Source organism: Rhinoderma darwinii, chromosome 11 (genome assembly GCF_050947455.1).
Source record: "Rhinoderma darwinii isolate aRhiDar2 chromosome 11, aRhiDar2.hap1, whole genome shotgun sequence".
In the NCBI taxonomy this organism is placed as follows: domain Eukaryota; kingdom Metazoa; phylum Chordata; class Amphibia; order Anura; family Rhinodermatidae; genus Rhinoderma; species Rhinoderma darwinii.
Window position 1 is genome coordinate 84543589 of NC_134697.1, and position 20327 is coordinate 84563915.

Genomic DNA, 20327 nt, shown 5'->3' on the forward strand with positions numbered 1-20327 from the left:
ATACAGGGATGATGGGGATTATATACATGGATGAAGGCTGGATCAGACATGATCACTGTGCCATCATCCCCGTATATAACCCCCATCATCCGTGTAAATACCAGCCATCATCCTTTTTTATAACCCCCAGCCCAACAGGGGTTGTAAATACCAGCCTGGCTGGTATATACAGGGATGATGGGGTTTATATACAGGAATGATGGCTAGTATATACAGGGTTGTTATATACATAATGACGGTTGTTATATACAGGGATGATGAGTATCATCCATGTGTATACCAGCCATCATACCTTTATATAACCCCCATCATCCCTGTTTATAACCCACATCTTACCTGTGTATACTAGCCAGGCTGGTATATACAGAGATGCGCCTCTTCAGTTGTAAATATGCATTGGGAGCCCACTGGGTTAGGGCCCACTCAGATATGTTTTGTCCCCCCTGTGCTAAACCCCTAGCTACGCCTCTGATTCAATCATTTGTATTCACTTCACATATGCAGTTTTATCATGCGCCTAGCGATATATGCTTTTTGAGCACATAGCACTTTATTTAGGGAATGCCATATGGTATAGAGAGTATTTATATCATTATTCTGGTCCTATTCCTTATTTGGGGTTCTCACCGCAAGAGGGTCATATTATTTTCATCTGACTTTCCTTGTGTTTTTAGTGGTGTTTTAACTGTATTGTTAGTTGGTGTGTGTATATGTATATATAATTGCTTTGTATATTATATGTTAATAAAGTATTTTTTCTTATATTGCTTACTAATATGGGTGTGCATACCTTTTTGTAGGTAGTCGCTTTTCTGGTTGTTTTATAGGACAGCAGAGTGCCCCTGTGCAGGAACATTAAATGGGCACCTTGCTATCCAATAGTTCATCAAAGAGCACCCCCTTTATGTTTCTCTAACACAGTGTTTCCCAAACTGTGGGTCACGACATCTAGGGGGTTATGTGAAGACCTCCGGGGCGTTCTGCGCCACTCATCGATGTCCCGGTTTCATCTGCATCTGCGTCTTCGGTATGCAGATACAGTTGAATTCAATGCTGGAGCAAGTAGCTGACAGCACCTTGCTCCAGCATTCACAGGCTCTGAGCAGACAGGAGTGATGTAGTCATGTCATCGCGCCTGTCTGTGCCGAGCCACACACTGCACAGACCGAAGGAGCAGAGGGATTGGTGAATAATTATTTTATTAGGCACTATGGTGACATTATACTGAGTATAGGGAGGGCCGCTATTGGGAAATATACTGATTGAGGGCAAATATGGGGGCAGCTGTGGGGGCATTATACTGTATGCAGGCAGCTGTAGGGGCAATATACTGTATGGGGGCAGCTATAGGGGCATTATGCTTTGTGGGGGCAGCTATGGGGGCATTATTCTGTGTGGAGGCAGATATGGGGCATTATTAGGGTCATTATAGCTTTAGGGGCATTGTACTATCAGAATGCCCCATAGGGGCATTATCCTGTGTCGGGGCAGCTATAGGGGGCATTATACTGTGTGGGGCAGCTATTTGGGCATTATCCTGTGTGGGGGCCGCTATAGGGGCTTTATCCTTTGTGTGGGAAAGTACTATAGGGGCATTATACTGTGAGGGAAGGCACTATAGGGGCATTATCCTTTGTGGGGCAGCTATAGGGGCATTATCCTGTGTGGGGCAGCTTTAGGGGCATTATATTGTGTGGGGAGGAACTATAGGGGCATTATACTGTGTTGGGGCATCTATAGGGGCATTATCCTGTGTGGGGGCAGCTATAGGGGCGTTATACTTTGGGGGGCACTAAGGGGTCATTGTATTGTGTGGGGGCAGTAAGGGTTCATTATACTGTGTGGGGGCAGCTATAGGGGCATTATACTGTGCTGTGGGGGGGGGCACTAAGGGGTCATTATACTGTGTGGGGGCAGCTATAGGGGCATTACACTGTGTCAGGAGCACTAAGAGGTCATACTGTGTGGGGCAGCTATAGGAGCATTATTCTGTGGTTCTGTGGGAGGGGCACTTGTGGGTCATTATACTGTGTGGGGACAGCTATTGGGGGCATTATACTGTGTAGGGAGGCACTATATGGGCATTATACTGTGTGGGGGCAGCTATCGGGGCATTATACTGTGTGGGGGCAACTAAGGCGTCATACTGTGTGGGGGTAGCTTTAGGGGCATTATACCGTGTAGGGAGGCACTATAGGGGCATTATACTGTGTGGGGGGCACTAAGGTGTTCTACTGTGTGGGGGAAGCTATAGGGGCATTATACTGTGGGGGGCACTAAGGGGTCATTATACTGTGTTGGGCAGTAAGGGATCATTTTACTATGCGGGGACAGCTATTGGGGCATTATACTGTGTGGGGCAGTAAGGGATAATTTTACTATGTGGGGACAGCTATTGGGGCATTATACTGTGTGGGGGCATTATACTGTATGGGGGCACTAAGGGGTCATTATACTGTGTGGGAGCAGTAAGGGATCATTATACTGTGTGGGGACAGCTATTAGGGCATTATACTGTGGGGACACAAAGGGGTCATTATACTGTTTGGGGGCAGTAAGGGATCATTATACTGTGTGGGGACAGCTATTGGGGCCTTATACTGTGTTGAAAGCACTAAGGTGTCATACTGTGTGGGGGCAGCTATAGGGGCATTATTCTGTGGGAGGGGCACTAAGAGGTCATTATACTGTGTGGCGGCAGTAAGGAATCATTATACAGTGTGGGAGTAGCTTTAGGGGCATTATACGGTGTGGGGGCACTAAGGTGTCATACTGTGTGGGAGCAGCTATATTGGCATTATACTGTGGCGGGCACTAAGGGGTCATTATACTGTGTGGGAGCAGCTAGAGGGGCATTATCTTGTGTGGGGGCAGCTATAGAGTCATTATACTTTGTGGGAGTAGCTATAGGGGCATTATTTTGTGTGGGGACAGCTATAAGGGCATTATACTGTGTAAGGGCCACTAAGGGGTCATTATACTGTGTGGGGGGCCCACTGGGTTGGGGCCTACTCATTTGCGTTTCACCCCCCTGTGATAAATCCCTAGCTACGCCTCTGATGGCCACTGATGAAGTGTCATGTCACATGACCCACCATCAGCGGCCATAGTTGGGCCTCAGCGACGCACAGCAGCAGGATAGCTTGAGCCCACACTTTCCGCGCAATTATCATTGTTTTCAATGTTGCAGGGACTTATTTTTTGAATGGAGCTAAGTATCGACATCTAACTATGAATGATGTTGAAATATGTCAGACAAAATGGGGCTAAGTACTGTAGTGGGGGGTCCCAAACAAAAGTCTAGGCCAAAAGTGGGCCATGGCCTCAGAAGGTTTGGGAACCATTGCTCTAACAATTCACCAGTAATTGTGAGATATAGACATAAGCAGCTAGCAGATTCCTACTAAGGTTGCAATGGGCCCCCTCACCTGCTGGGCCCCTGTGCGGTTGCACCAATGGTATGTCCAACCCTGAATACCTTGTATACTCCCTTGGAGACAATGGTGGTACAGGGTGTGCCCACACATCATTATACTTAGCCGAATGGACTCTGCGTACCACAGTACCATGAGCTTTAATGCTGTAATATTGCTTTTCTTTGATATACTTTTCCTACAGAGTAGCTTGTTTTTATTTTATTTTGTTATATAGATTATTAAAACTTAATTCCACCCAAAATCTGAACATTTAGGTGTCACAATTCTATTCCCCTATGTCATGCTAATAGGTACATGGTAAATTCAGATATAAGGAGTCGTTTACATCGATATTATCTGTCCCTGTGCTTTCTTGTTGCGTGGAGAGAACACGGTGGTCACTATTTTTTTTCTTTTACATACTAATAACAAGCCACACAGTGTGAGAACTCCAACAAACAACTCCATATATCTCAGCTTCCCAGAACCTTATGAGTGTGACCTAGGGGACAAGGGATTTTCCAGTTAAAGGAGTATTCCCAGAATCAACAATTATCGCCTATCTATGGGATAGGCAATAATTGTCTGATCACTGGGGGCGCCCACAACCGGGACCCCGACTGATCAAGAGATCAGTGGTCCCTAACCCCCTTTTCTCCTCACTGCACCCACCGCAGTGAGGTGGAGCTTAAATGGAGCGGCGGTTGAGCATGCATCCACCACTCTATTCAATGTCCTCCCCAGTGCAGTTGAGCAGTGAGGAGGAACAGGGGTTCATGACCTCCGTTCTTGCGATCGGTGGGAGGTTTCCAGTAGTGGGGCCCCCAGCGATCAGACAATTATCACCTATCCTGTGGATATCACATACGTTTAAAGATAACGTTCTACAATTGATTGTACAAAAAACTATTTCTGGGAACGTCTGTTTCCTGTTAAATCCTACAACGCGTCTTTTCCACTCGTATCGTTGATAATTACTGTTATTATGCGCAACTTGTCACCACCTATCGTTACGTGACAGACCATAACATCCAATCAGATATAAGAATTGCTCAAAAACTGATCAACACAGATATCTGATTGGTCACGCTAGGTAAAAGAATATTTGTGTTGTAAAATATTAAGAACACCAGTTGTATAATCCAATATCTAGCTCTCGTCAAGACAAACCACCCGATTGCTATTGCTCAAGTTCACGTTAAGATCATTTTAATTTTATTTTATTAAGATAATTGTAAAAACTAAAAAATCTAAAATACAAAACAGCAATTGAAGAAACCCCCCAAGCAGTCTATTAAGTGCTCTAGTCTTTGAGGGACGTCTTATGAATTCTGGAGTCCACTAGTGTCCTTTTGCAAGGATGAATAGTCTATGACAAAAGAAAAAAGTTCTGAACTCACATGCAGCAATAACTTGGAAAGACGAAGTTCAAAAATGAAGCAAAACGAACATTGCTTGAACACTTGATACACATCCATTAACACATTTTCCTCATGCTTAGTCCTTCATGCCAGCCAACTCCTCTTCTTCTGTGGAGACTTTTGTAGGCTTATTCCCATCTTCAGCAACTCCAGCAGAGGAACTGCCTCCTCCAGGTTTCTTCTCTTGATCCTCCACTTGTTCTCTGTCCCCTTTGAAGAAATTTCCACATCTCAGCAACCTACGACAATGACCTCTGAATCTGGGATCCAGAAAGGCATAAAGAACCGGATTCATGCAGCTATTGGCATACCCCAAACATGTTACATAAGGGTGCAGGTTGTTGAGGAAAACATGTAGAGCACAGCTGAGAGGTAACACTTCTGCATTCATGAGGACATAGATGCTCTTCACCAGGTGAAAAGGGGACCAGCATGCTCCAAATGTGACCACCAATCCAACCATGATAGCCAATAATCTCCTTTTTCGGCTGGCAACCAGGGGCAAGTGAAAGTGACCTGAAACTCTGCGACCAATGCCCACATAGCAGAAGAGAATAACACAGAATGGAGCTATAAAGGCCAACAGAGTGGAAGAAAATCCCAAACCAGCTTCCCACAGGTGAGTTTGACCACTACTGTCCACAGCTGAGTAATCCATGTAGCACAGTGTCCTGTTGTCCCAAAGGTCATCTGTCTGTCCGGTGTTCCTGAAAATTAGGGCAGGAAGAGCAAGAAGACCAGCGCTTGCCCATGTGATGATGGTGGCCAGTGGACTCGAGAGTGGAGAACGTGGATGACCAGGACCAGGTGAGAGAACAATTACTATGTACCTGTCCAAGCTTAGTCCGGTGAGGCAGAAGGCACTGGCATACATGTTGAGCAAAACTAGATAACCGCTGAGTTTGCAGGCTAATTTGCCAAAGGGCCAGTGATATCCAAGAGAAGCGTAGACAGCCCACAGTGGAAGAGTCACAACAAAAGCCAAATCCGCCAGTGCTAACTGTAGTATGAAAGAATCCGCAGCCCGTGTCCGGTCCCTGCGACGGTGACTTGCCCACAACACTAGTCCATTGCCAGTAATGCCCAGGAAAAAGATAAGGAGGTAGGCCGCTGGTATGAGCCCAACCGATGGTTCCCACTCATCGTATTCGCAGACGGACATCTCCAGTAGATTGGTCAGGTTATCAGTCTCCTCGTCCATCTCCTGCAGTCTTGAGTGTACAGTTCTGCTTTCTCTAGGTCTTTAATAGTATCTGATTATAGACAAACACACTCTTATGTATAGGTCTCCCCTCCCACCCAAGAACACCCCCTCCAATTCAACAGGCTAGGTGTGTGTCGGGAGGATGTTTAACTCTTTCCTTAAAGCCTTTTGCCTGTTTATGCTGCTCTCCAAGTGATATGGTAACTCAATTATCACCCCCCTCATTATATCCTGGGGGGGGACGGGACTGCGGTGGAGACAGATGGGACTGTAGCAGACATCCTGTATATGAGGCGCACAGGGTCAAAGTTATCAATGTACACTGACCTTACAGTTTATAAACAGGATGACATGACATAATGATCTGTAGAGCTGGGCTTCTTTGGACCATCCTGTATATTCCTTAAGTCTAGCAACTAACAAAACAGGTAACGTGTACAGGAGGGAAACAACAGAAACGCAAACAGCAAAAACAAGTCAACTCACACAGCGCTGTAGTCAAAATCAAATAAAAAATTACAATTGTAATACTTCTGGTAAATGTCACTCCATTATAGGATATTAAAAAAATTATAAATTTTTTAACTCCATTTTCACATGAATTATTCACATATTTTATGTCAGGTTTTATTTTTTGTAGAAGTTATGTAGATAGGAATATTAGATTGTGAGCAAAATTTGGGACAGGGACTCTTTTAGCGTGATTATAATCTTTGTACCGCATATGTACATATTTTATAAATTTCTTTTGGATTGTAAGTTCTTGGGACCACAGCCTTTATTCCTCTCTATGTCATTGTATGGGCTGGAGATTTGTAAACACAGTAAATTAATAGAAAAAAACAAATTTCCAACTAAACTTAATCTTGGTCAAATATAGACATTGAGTACCACCAGTTCCAAAAACAGAGGGGCTGCAGCTCTTTATAATGCACCCTAACCTCTTTGGTATTTATCAGCGATTTTATCATTCACAGCAGTGTGGCAGAGGTTTTGAATTGCAGAGATCTCTAACCAGTGACCAACTGATATGCCTACTCTGCTAAGGCTTCGTTCACATCTGCGTCGGGACTCCATAAATGGGTTCCATCTGAGCTTTCTGTCTGGATTCCGTTCATGGGTTCCCCTAACGGAAACTATTGATTTGAATGGTGAGAGATCCGGTGAAAATGGTTTCCGTTTGTCACCGTTGTGTAGGAGTTCCGTTGTTTTGACGGAATGAATAGCGCAGTCGACTATGGTATTGATTCCATCAAAACAACGGAACCCTCACACAACGGTGACAAACGGAAACAATTTGCACCGGATCCATCACCATTGAAGTCAATAGTGATGCAAGCAGAAATCTATGGGTTTCCATTGGTTTTAGTTTGGATTTCGTTCATGGGTTCCCCTGACGAAAAGGTCCAACGGAGGTCCATGAACGGACCCCCCGACGCAGATGTGAACGAAGCTTAAGGATCCTTTTACACCGGCCAATTTGGCTGTAACAACGAGCGCTGCTCAATGAGACAGCTGGTTGATCGGCACTCGTTTGCTCCTTTACAAGGAGCTATGTATGGGGACGAGCTCTCGTTACTATGATCGCTCGTCCCCATACATTCCTATCATGTCAGCAGTGCGTCGCCCTGTTTACACATGTGCTGCCGACAACGATAATATTTTAGGCTGCAGAAACTATACAACCAGCCGATGAACAAGCGTTTACACAGGACAATGAATGGGAACCAATAGGTACCAATGGGCCAGATAATTGGCCCATGTAAAAGGGCCCTTAGTGCTGTAGTTGGTTTGTTTTCGGAATCAATGGGGGACCGCTACAATGGGGCATACATATAAATAGTGCAAAGAATCACTGTATTGTCATTTTGAGTTCATTCAAGTGTAATCTTCTGATTCTCTGCATTTATTGTTATACATGACCCCCCTGTAAGAAGTAGTAGTAATAGCACTAGGAGTATTATATTTACACCCCCTAAAGTCATGATTTTATAGCATATTTGTTCCATGGGATTGGAGGGATTGACCTACAAATAAAATGAATGAGGTAAAACATACTAAATTTCTGCCTACTGACATTAGTAGAAAGAACCTACAATTAAGGCCTCATGCACATGACTGTAGCCATGTGCACGGCCGTGATTTTCGGGTCGGCCGGGGGCGGACTGTCACCCACAAGCCGCCCGCACATCGCGGGCCGTGCACATGGCCGCGGCCATTATTTGCTATGAGCCTGGACCGAAGAACATGGCCGTATTAAGACATGCCCGTTCTTTCTGCGGTCTGGGCTCCTGGGCCATGCACAGACCGTGGAAACCATGGTTGTGTGCATGGCCCCATAGGAATGAATGGGGTCACAATTCTCCTGTGGATTTTTGGGGGAATTGCGGCCGCAAAAGCACGTTCGTGTGCATGGGGCCTAAAGGGTTACTACCCCCAAGACTAAAAGTCTATGTACAACTTTGAAATATAATTTTTTTTGTTTTAGAAAAATGACAGTCAGTGTTTGCTGCAACTTTCTAAATACTTTTCATTAAAGTTCTAGAGTGGAGACCTGAATCCGTCAGATCAGTGGGACTGACGAGTTCAGTGACACCGGGTTGTGTGTGTCTCTGACACGCAGGATCGAACCGTTACCAATAACATCTCAGTCCATAACATTGATGTGATCAATAACAGGTGGATCCTGCGTTTCAGAGACACACAGGACCCGCTGACACTGAACCCGTCAGTCCCGCAGACCTGACGGATTCAGGTCTCAGCTCTAGATACAGCTGCTCTGTATATGGGATACAAAGCAGCTGTATCTAAAAAAGTAAAAATAATTTTCAATAAAAAGTATTCAGAAAGTTGCACCAAACCCCCTGATAAACATTTTTATTTTAAAAACAAGTTTTCAAAGGTTTACATAGACTTTAAAATTCAATACTTCAGATAGGCTATTTAGATTAGGAGGATAACCTCTGTACAGCCGTGCATAATATGTTGGCGCCATATAAGAACCAGTAATCTGTACTACTAACTAGAAAAAATCTAGTGGTCCGTTTTTATTGCCATGGGAAAATGGAGATAAGCAGCTGCCGGACATATCTGACTCCGCTTATCTCTCAGACATGTTAAAATCCAACATGGTGACTCTGGCTCTCCTTATACACATTAGATATATGTTAGATCCTGTTGACATAATCATATGTACAGCATAGGGTAGCAAGGCATTATATGATATTGCTACCGGGAAAGCACAACGACCAAATTTTTTTTGCCCGAGGGCCTCTACTCACCTTGATATGGCTCTATTACTATTGCTCATGCAAATTCTATGGATAAACAGTCCCCTGTAACAGTAATACCACAATGAAAACAAGTGAAGGCGATCTTTAAATACAGTAGTTGCGACACTGCTGTCAAAGAATTCCCCCAACAGTGGAGCATTACGGTCTTTTTACTCGGGCCAATATGGGCCGTAAAAATGAGCGCCGATCTATGAGATCGACGCTTGTTTACTCCTTTCACAAGGAGGTATGATCAGTAATGTATGGGGACGAATGATCGTTACTACAATTGCTCGTCCCCATACATTCCTATTATGTCAGCAACATGTCTCACTGTTTACACTGGGAGATGTGCTGCCAACAACGATAATATTTTGTGCCGCATACACGATACGATCAGCCGATGAATGAGCGTTTTCATTCTGTCAAAATGACAGAACCCTTGCACAACTGAGACAAACGGAAACCAATTGCATCGGATCCGTCACCATTGAAATCAATGGTGATGCAAACGGAAACTTATGGTCCGTTCTGACAGAAAGCTCAGACTGAACATCAGAATGGAACCCGGACGCAGATATGAACGAAGCCTAATTAACTTAAGAACACAGATCAAAAAATAACCCTTGGTCTACCTATGACCTACCTATTGCATATAGGCAAGCTATCAGAAAAAAACAACCCTGGGGCCAGTGAACACTTTACTAGCCAAATGTAAAAATTCTTTACAATTTTTTTTAAAGGGATCAAAATTGTTGGTGGTAGCAAAAAAACAAAAACAAAAAACACCAAGAATCGTTTTGAGCAGTAATTCGGATATATTTTTACTAGAATGAGCAATTCTCCAACTTGACCACATCCCTTTCTCAAACCCAACTCCTTGCAGGACTGTATAACAGTTCCTGAGGGACCAACATCGGGTCATCCTTTTGCTCCATGCTCAGAGGTGGACCTCCACTTGAAATCGGGAATATCGCTGTTGGCCAAAACATACTTTTTTTTTGTAGGGGACAAGTGATAGGAGTCTGCCAAACACTACTGCCACGGCTTATCTCCTTGGGGAACAAAGGATCAGAAAGGATAAAATCCAATCTCTCCGATCCTTCCATTAATTCTATGACTTTACACAACGTTGTACTACCAACCGATGGCGCGGGGTATCCACAGTCTCCATGTGTATATGGAGCCAATTTTACGGCTTGTTTGTTGTTGTGCATGTTTTATAGTGTCAGGTCATTGTGTGTGTGGCCACGTGACAGATGCTGTCCAGATGCGCCCCTGGTGCCAGATTCCAGCTGTCTCTTCTATCTCTGTCTATGAAGGGTTGACTAGCGCCGGCTACTTTATCTACAATACTGCAGAGCATTCTGATAAGAGCAATTTTATTTATCTGAATGTTTGTATTTCAATGTCTCTGAACTTCTGATATCTCACAGACGGACTGACTGGGCATGAGGGTTACTATGATGTAATATCTCCAGTACTATTGCTAGTCATATACGTATATTACTGTGTGGAATACTTAGGTCATCTTGTAGTCTTTTCCCAGGAAAAATATAGGAAACTTGAAAATATATTGTAGAAATACAGAATTGTATTTGGGATGTGCTGCCGATAACGATAAGATTTCATGTTGCATAAACGATACGATCAGTCGATGAACGGGCAAACGGCTGACTGTTTCCCTGATCGTGATGAGCTCCTTTGCCCGATAACTGAACGCTTGTTTGCCTGATAATTGGCCCGTGTAAAAGGGACTTTAGGCTCTGTTCACAGTGAGCTTGAACCCTACGTCTAGCGTGTACACCGGGAAAAAGCTCCTGGCGTCTAAGCCGAACATATCCATAGGACTCCATTCACGCGACGAAGACTTTTGGCCACTTGTCGGGCTGGCATATGTTAATTTACCTTTTTTTTCCGTTTTTGTATTGGAAAGGGTAGTCGACTATGCTTTCTATGCAAATGCATCCCACAAAAAACGTATACCGCACATTATAAATTCTTTTTTTTTAACATGGGAACCTATGGGCGACATATGCCACTGCATGCCTATAGTGGCATACGTATGAGCCTTCCGTCAGAGGTATACGTCTGACATAGTGCCCAAACGGCGTGTATTGACCATGGGTCAGCCAGGAAAGAATGCAATGTTGAAAGCGAAGGTCTCATTCACATATATGTATGGTGGCTTCATATTCTGTTTGTCGAGTGAGTGCAGAATATGGAGTCAATGTTATTCTCTGGAGGTGTTCGTACCTCTGTATTTTCACACGGATGCATTATTAAATGGAGCGCATATTTTTCAATAGGAAGCATGCTCCATCGGATTCTATATATCGTACATTCTTCCCTTATAAGCACTGAAACGGTAGGAGAAGAAAGTGCAATATCCGGGGAGTAGCTATAGTGGGTGCAGATGTAGCAGTCAAGCACTCACGACTAAACTATATGGACCGCAATACAGTGCACATTATGTATCCATATACGTCTGGATGAGGCCGTAAGGGGATACAAAGCAAAGGGCGCAGTAGGAGTCTTAGGCTGATCAGAAGTCAAACTTGACCTTATCCTTGGTTCTCCGTGCCAAAAAAGCGGGAGGTATAAAAGGTATATCATTACTGACGGTTTTCACAGGACCAGTTAAAAAGGAGAAATGAGCTTCGATTCAATAATGTTTTTCCTTATATCATTCATTAGTGGATTGAACTTCGACACTTTGCCCCCAACAAATTAACTAAGAGTGCCAACAACCATAGGAAAATGGACTCAAACTTGACCATGGAGTGTGTATGTTCCGTCCTCCATGCTCCAAAAATATAATTATTAGTAATTGGCATCCTAAAATATTTACCTTGTTTTGTGTGGCGGTGGTACAATTGGATTGTAAACTCGTCTATACTCGTCGTTACTAGAAGACAGTCAGTGGTGCGGAGAACCAGGTTCTTAGGGTCCCGTTACACAGCCCGACGTGGACTGTGTAAACGAGCGCCGATCAGCAGGACAGCTCGTTGATCGCGCTCGTTTGCTCCTTTCACAAGGAGTTATGTATGAGATGAGCGCTCGTTACTACGATCACTCGTCTCCATACATTATTATCATGTCGGCAGAAACTATATGATCAGCAGATGAACGATCGTTTGCGTGTTCATCGGCTGATCATTGCCCTGTTTACATCGGGAACAGGCATTCTATGAACATTAGTTTGCCCGATCATTGGCCCATGTAAAAGGGCTCTTAGGTATAGGGGGTGCAGAGGTAGCAGTGACACTTGCGCCCTGAAGCCTCTGCCTCATAAATAGACACCAATGTTATAAATAGCACATGGTAGGCGGGGTACCGTGTTGCCGATTTTGCATTTGGGCCCATAAGCTCTTATGTTACGCTTCTGAAGAGAATAGTGGGTAGACAGCCCCTAACTTAGTGGTTGGGGATCCAAGGGGTGTCAAACTTTAGGTCAGTTAAATAACATATAAATAGGGACTTTTGAGGTCAGTCTGACAATGCGATATGGGTGGACAATGGGTAAGCACGAATGATGACCCATTTGATTATACCCGTATGATGTGATAATGATACTATACAGCAGGCGCCCTCTAGATGACATATGTTGATATATGATAAAGAGGTATGAAGGATATCGGGGGTATGACTAAATGTTGTGAGGTTGATATATAATTTTGTTACTTGGTCGGAGGATTTGATCTATTTAGTTAGGAAAGCGGGGGAGAGCACCGTGTCAGAAAAAAGTGAAGTGCTGAAAATTACGGGTACTGAGATACAAGGGGCCCTTGAGGATAAAAGGGAAAGTTATGTAACTGTTAAAAGTTTTGGTTTTCCATTAAAAGACAGAAGATTTGTGATATATAACGCAGTCATAAAGGGGCTAAATAGTCATAAAAATACCTTCCCAACTTGCTGGATTTGGTCAATCTTAGGATTATGTATGAGATACTCGCCTTGCCACCATAGCCCAATATTGTTAACTGTTTTATGAAAATAGTAACGTGGAATGTTAAAGGACTACTATCCCCCCACAAGAGATCCATGGTCTTGCGATATTTACATGCGCTGAAGGCTGATATAGCCTTACTTCAGGAGACGCATCTGGTAGATAAAGATTTTTTCCGTATGCGGAAGTGTTGGGTAGGGGAGGTCTATGGGTCATCGGCAGACCGCAAGAAAAACGGAGTGATGATCCTAATTCATAAAAATTTAATATCCACGATACGCACGCAACATGTAGACTCTGAGGGACGCCTTATACAGATTTTGTTAGACACTCCGATGGGGGAAGTAAGCATATATAACGTATATGCTCGCAACTCAGGCAATCGCGCGTTCTTTCAAGATCTGCAAGTTACAATTCTGGCAGACACAAATGTATTGAAAATAGTGGGGGGGAGACTTTAATTCGGTAATGGCCCCGGCAGAAGACAGGCAGCGCAATCTCCCCACACAACCCCTTGCAACAGACGGCATCTTGCCCCGGACATCGCGCAGGGAAGTCAATTTCTTTCCAGAATATCTATGCCAACTTTGACCACAGATCAATTAGATAGTCTTAATGCACCAATTGACATGGAAGAGTTACAGATTGCAATTAGGGGGTTACCAAGAGGCAAGGCTCCGGGACCAGACGGTTATCCGGCAGAGTTTTACAAAATACTGCTGGAACAGATAGCTCCAACGTTGTTGTCTTACTTTAACTCGTTGATGCAGGGAACTCACATACCAACAGCGGCAAACATGGCGTACATAAAGGTACTGCCCAAGGCCGGAAAAGATCTCTCGCAACCGGGCTCTTACAGACCCATATCACTAATAAACCAGGATCTTAAATTGGTATCGAAAATAATGGCAAATAGATTGGCGGTCTTGATGCCCCAGTTAGTGGGACCATCACAAGTGGGTTTTATCAAAGGTAGAGCTGCAGTCACCAATATCAGAAAGGTCCTGGGGGTAATGGACGAGATTAAAGCTTGGCCGTCGTAATCCGACCAACCAGCCCTGGTGGTTCTAGATGCAGAGAAAGCCTTTGATGATGTTGAATGGCGATGGCTAAACATGGTTCTGGACAAGTTTAGTGTGCAAGGGAACTTTAGACAGTATTTGAGAGCGCTGTACACGGATCCCACTGCAGCCGTCGGTAAGCCGGGATTCAGGTCTCCGACATTCACGCTGCATAGGGGCACACGACAGGGATGTCCCCTGTCGCCTTTGCTATTCGACCTGGCGCTGGAACCTCTTATCCATGCTTTAGAAAGTGACGAGCTGTACTCTGGTATACACATAAGTGACAGGGAGGTGAAGTCAGCAGTATTTGCAGATGATATTCTCCTGTTTATGTCGCATCCCTCACAACACCTACAGAAGGTTTTCGACCTGATTCGACACTATGGCTCCTTTGCAGGGCTTAGGATTAACCCGACGAAGTGCGGGTTACTGAGATTATCCCCACATAATCATAGGGGCGATATAGAAATTCAACGGACAGGTATTAAGATAGCGACATCACACATAACATACCTAGGGATTCAGATAGGGCAAACGTCGGAAACTCTATATAAACTAAATTATAAACCGCTCTTCCAGAAAATAAAAACTGAACTTACTAGATGGGCGAATTTGCCCCTTTCGCTATTTGGTAGATGTCATCTAGTCAAGATGATATCGTTCGCAAGAATGCTATACCCGCTTCAGACCTTGCCCATTCTATTGAAACATAAGGATGTTAAAGACTTTAATACTAACATTTTAAAGTTTATTTGGGCAAATAAAAGACCCCGAATCTCAATAACCAAACTGCAGGGCTATCACTGGCAAGGCGGGGTAAATATACCACACTTGAGGGGATACAATATAGCCAGCTTGTTCCGACATGTGGCGGACTGGCTGCATCGTTCCAGCCACTATTCAAATTATGAATTGGATGAGGCATTAGCGGGATCTCATGATCTCATCTCACTGTTACATACCAAACTAGCATCGCTTCCTAGACATGTAAAGGGATCAGTGTTACTGCGGGACACTATTATGTGTTGGAAGGTGGTGAGGAAAAAGATGGGACTTTCATTTCAATTATCCAAATACTTACCATTATGGTCTCACATAGACTTTCCAGCAGGGCACTCTAGTTCCTTATTCACAACATGGAAACAACGGGGAATAGCGACCGTGGGCCACATACTCCATGCCACAGAGTCCCGATTGAACACACTGCCGGAGTTGGTGGAGAAGTTTGGGATCTCCCCGAATCATTTCCTCCAATATTTACAAGTTAAATCGTTTTGCACAAAGTTGGTGAGGAATTTAGAACCAGAAACTGTAGACAATGTCTTTGATGAGGTGATTGGAGATGAGCCACATAGAACATCACTGTCTATGTTATACAAAACAATACGAGATCTGTACATCCGGGTAGCTCCGAGGACTCAGTTTGCGTATTGGAGACGCACTCTGAATATGCAAGACATTAAAACTCCTCTCTTGGAGGGCTGGAAGATAGTGCGGAAATGTGTAGTAAATGAGGTATGGAGGGAATCACACTTTAAACTTAGCCATGCGGCAATATATGCTTTCAATATTCCCTCAATGACAGCCAGCTCACATAGACTACATGCTTGTCCAAAATGTAACCAATCGGGCACCGACCTATACCATGGCATATGGTCATGCCCAGAGACACAAAAATTTTGGAGGGAAGTTTTGGATTACGTGCAGTTACTCTGGGCCAGAACGCTACTAGCAGATCCTATGCTACTGCTTTTTCACTCTATGACCTCAATTAATGAGGAAGCAACAGAATCTCCAATACATGTTCCCTCCCTGATGCATATAATATTTCTCGTTGCCAAAAGGTGCTTGTTGAAATGTTGGCTAGAAAACACCACTCCTTCATTATACCATGTAACCCAACAAATGAGAGTCTGTATGTTTTCAGACAAAATAGAAGCGACAAAACATAAGAAACAAAAGACCTCACGATTTTTTAAACGGTGGAGGCCATTCATAGAGCAATTGCCTGCAAGGGAAATAGGGGAAATGATGGAGAATTTCAAATACACATCCTGGTATCTCACAGAAGACATTAAAGGGAATTTGGGAAATTTAAAAGTGCATCGATAAGGATGGGGTGGAACGCATAGAGGCTAGGCGAGGACGAAAGACAGGGGGGACACGAGGATAGTGGTATTAAGGAATTGACTTCTATATGGGTCACTGTAAGGCTATGTTCACACGGGGTCTTTTGCCGAGTTTTTTGACGCGGAAACCGCGTCGCAAAACTCGGCAGAAACGGCCCGAGAACGCCTCCCATTGATTTCAATGGGAGGCGTCGGCGTCTTTTTCCCGCGAGCAGTAAAACTGCCTCGCGGGAAAAAGAAGCGACATGCCCTATCTTTGGACGCTTCCGCCTCTGACCTCCCATTGACTTCAATGGGAGGCAGGAGAAAGCGTATATCTCGCTGTTTTATGCCCGCGGCGCTCAATGGCCGCGGGCGAAAAACGGCGCGATAATTGCCGCGAAAATCGGCGTGCAGGGAGAGGAATATCTGCCTCAAAGTTCCAAACTGAATTTTGAGGCAGATATTCCTCCCCCAAAATACTCCGTGTGAACATAGCCTAACACTCATGAGTTCAAGGAGATGGTAATGCAATAGCTGCTGATTTTTCTAACATACAACATCTTCAGTATTATCAATGAAGGGAGACAGAATATATGCACTACTGTTATGCTGATGATTGACAACGTTTCAAATATTACATTGTGTACGCTCCTGCGTGAGTTGAAGATGTCATCTGTCTGATTGTTAATATAATGTTTTGTTTAACTTGTAATATGCTTGTATGAAAACCAATAAAAATGTAAAAAAAAAAAATAATAACATATAAATAGACGTGGTGATAACATTAATGATTCAACAGATAGCATTTAAAGAAGAGGTGTACATAAGGGAGGCAAAAATTAAAATGGCACTTACATCTGTAGCAGACCCTATATCTGTTGCCCCAACACTCCTTAAGGCCAGGATCACACACCCGCAGATTTTGGCTCAGTTTCCTTAACCAAAGCCAGAAGTGGATCAAAATGTAAGAAAGTCTACTCCCATGTTTGGCTACAAAAAACTGAGCCAAAAACTGCATCAAAACTGCCTGCGTGATCGTGGTCTAAAGGGGTTGTCCCTTCAATAGGGATGAGCTGCAATACCAGACACAGCCCATGGACAAGAGTGATGCTGTTTCTGGTAGAACAAAAAATATTTTCTAATCCCGGACAACCTATTTAAAAGGGTTATCCCACCAAAACTACTTATCAATTATGAGAAACGTTTGATCGCTGGGGATGAGACCCCCACCGATCCAGAGAATGGACGTTCCCCAGCAATCAAACACTGTTTTGGTGGGATCACCCCTTTAAACCCATATGTGTACACGTTAAACCAACAACTCTACTTCATCGATGCCCTCATTTAAACTTCATCTCCTATGCAACCAGCCTTGCCTTCCTTCCTTCGAGTTTGGTCCTTAAAGGGGTTTTGCAGGCACAGGGCAGATTTTCATACTAATTACCTGTCTACAGGATAGGTAATCAGTATATGATCGGTGGGGGTCCAACATCTAGACTCCGCACCGATCACTGCTCTGGCTGACTTCGGGCACCAGATGTCCGTGCTAGAAGCAGATGGCTCCGGTCACACTATAGCGGCACTGCAGCTCTGCTCCTATTCAAGTGAACGAAGCATCTGCTTCCGGCACCGGACACTGAATAACATCCGGTGCCCGGAGGCAGCCGGAACAGCTGATCGGTACGGGGTCCAGTTGTCAGACTCCCTTTATCATATACTGATGACCTATCCTGTGGCTAGGTCATCAGTATGAATAACCGTCCCTGGACAACCCCTTTAATACGCCTTGTTACATAGTCCTGGCCCCATAGGTTTGATACAGCTGGTGCCACTCAACGGAGAGACAACTGGTGCATCTTGATAAGAAAACAATAGAATCTGAATATTCTATCCCAATGGTAAGAAAATTTAAAAAGTCTCCATCGCTAGTTATGGAGACTATGGATGTGAAAAAATATGAATATTGGTGGTCTAAAGATGAATACTCCAAAATCGGAACACTGGACTGATCAGACCACCTTAAAATGTGAAACCCCTGACTGATTACCACAGTCAGTCTCACTACGGGGAGGGGGAGGGGGGGCATCTTATCAATTTCAATGTGACTTGACAGTTTTTACACCCAATCATATGTTATTGCCTCTGCTTTACAAAGCTCAATGCGGGTGGGATTTTGCTGGGGTGTTTATTTATGTGTCTATGATAGTGTGTATTATCTGGCTGGCTGCGGCCGGAGGAGCTTTTGATGATCTTTCTTGCTCATTGCTAACAAACAGCTGCTAATTACGCCACCAATAAGCCATTTGTTCTAATTATGCAGCGAAAGGTTCACATATTAATGACGTTGCTAATGGCCTATAGATCCAAGATAGCAAAAGGAAAGTCGAGCCCCACTATAAACAAACTTAAAAGAACCGTTCCGAGCAGCAAATCTCTTACCTGGAATATTCATGGACTTGCTTCGACTTTATTTATCTCTGTATTTATAACGTATTATCGGAATTCTACATGATAGCCAGGAGTCAAAAATTTAGACTACATTTGGAGACCAAAGTGGTATGTTCAGGTTATGGCAATTTAAAGGGGTTATGTAAAATGATTAACAGTGTAGTCCCTGCAGTATGTGACTAAACTCGCTAATATACTTTCTGGTCCCCCCGTCATGCTGATTCTGAGATTTTCATAGATTTTTATAGCGCTTCCGGGGGACAGGAAGTCTAGTTGCACAGCCTCCTTTGATGACGATACGACTCCTGGTCATGTGACCGTCCCCGCTGTACTCTATGTAATCGATGTGGTAATGCTACTGCTTGTATGTATTATATATGTATGGAGTTATAAAATTATTAATTTAAAATTGAAAAAAATTAATTTACATGTTTTACATTTTTATATATGTACAGACATACATATATATATATATATATATATATATATATATATATATATATATATATAATGTAAAACATTTTAAATTAACTTTTTAAAGTTGAAATTATTTTAATTAATTTGGAACATTTTATAATTCTGTATATATATATATATATATAGTTACAAAATATTCCAAATTCATTTTGTGCATTTTTAAAAAACATGAGTTATGCTAAATTTAATATGCTACACATTTCATCCAAACGAAATGTCTGAGGTTTGCGGGTTCATTGCAGATTCACATTGCCGCTTCAATGCGGTTTTGCCTTAATCTAGTGAAAATCGTGGGAAAAAAAGCTCAACAAAACCATCCATTTTCGCCTTACCCTATAGGTACATTCACATTTTATGTGGTTCTGTTACTTTTTTTGCCATGATTTTTGTAAACTATATAAAATACTTTGGTGATTAGGTATTTATGGTCCTCATAAATGTAAACTTGCTTTTTCCACAGACGGTAATATCTGTGAAGTTTTTGTTTAATAAATTATATAAAGTATTGATACATCCACATATATCAAATATTAAAAACTTGACAAACTTTTTGAAATTACTAGGGTATCCTATAAAATTCATGGGTGAATGTCCACAAGGTAGGCACTTGGAAAAGTGGCACCCCTCACAGGAGAGCTGTAACAGCAGGGATCTTGGTTCATGAAACTATACAGTGGACCAATCAACATTGCACCCCCTAGTGGCAGCTATTGTAAATGTATAATATATATTCATAATAGTGAAATTTTAATAGATACATTTAAAAAAAAAAAGTTAAAAATAAGGTATTTAATAAAAATAAAATAAAAGAATAATAAAATTATAGATCTCCTTTATGGGATCTTTATGTTGGGTGCATTTGTTTTTAGGATATCTACAATGAACGCACCATAGGTACCTTTTAGGGAGGTCTGACTCAAAGGGTAAGTCCAAACGGAGTGAACCTGATTCGGTCGCGACACGGG

General features: G+C 43.1%; 2 protein-coding genes across 5 annotated transcripts in view; both read right to left on the minus strand.

The window, feature by feature from the left end:
* The window catches only part of LOC142663315 (membrane-spanning 4-domains subfamily A member 4D-like), a 120663-nt gene that overhangs the window by 61191 nt on the left and 39145 nt on the right, over positions 1 to 20327 (minus strand). The window lies entirely within an intron of this gene.
* Positions 4715 to 6084, minus strand: LOC142663999 (apelin receptor B-like). Its single transcript, XM_075842870.1, has one exon. The coding sequence runs from the start codon at positions 6036 to 6038 to the stop codon at positions 4914 to 4916; it is 1125 nt and encodes a 374-aa protein (XP_075698985.1). The 5' UTR covers positions 6039 to 6084; the 3' UTR covers positions 4715 to 4913.

Excerpts from the sequence above, each read along its gene's own strand:
- LOC142663999 (XM_075842870.1), bottom strand. The coding sequence starts at position 6,038 with ATGGACGAGGAGACTGATAACCTGACCAATCTACTGGAGATGTCCGTC.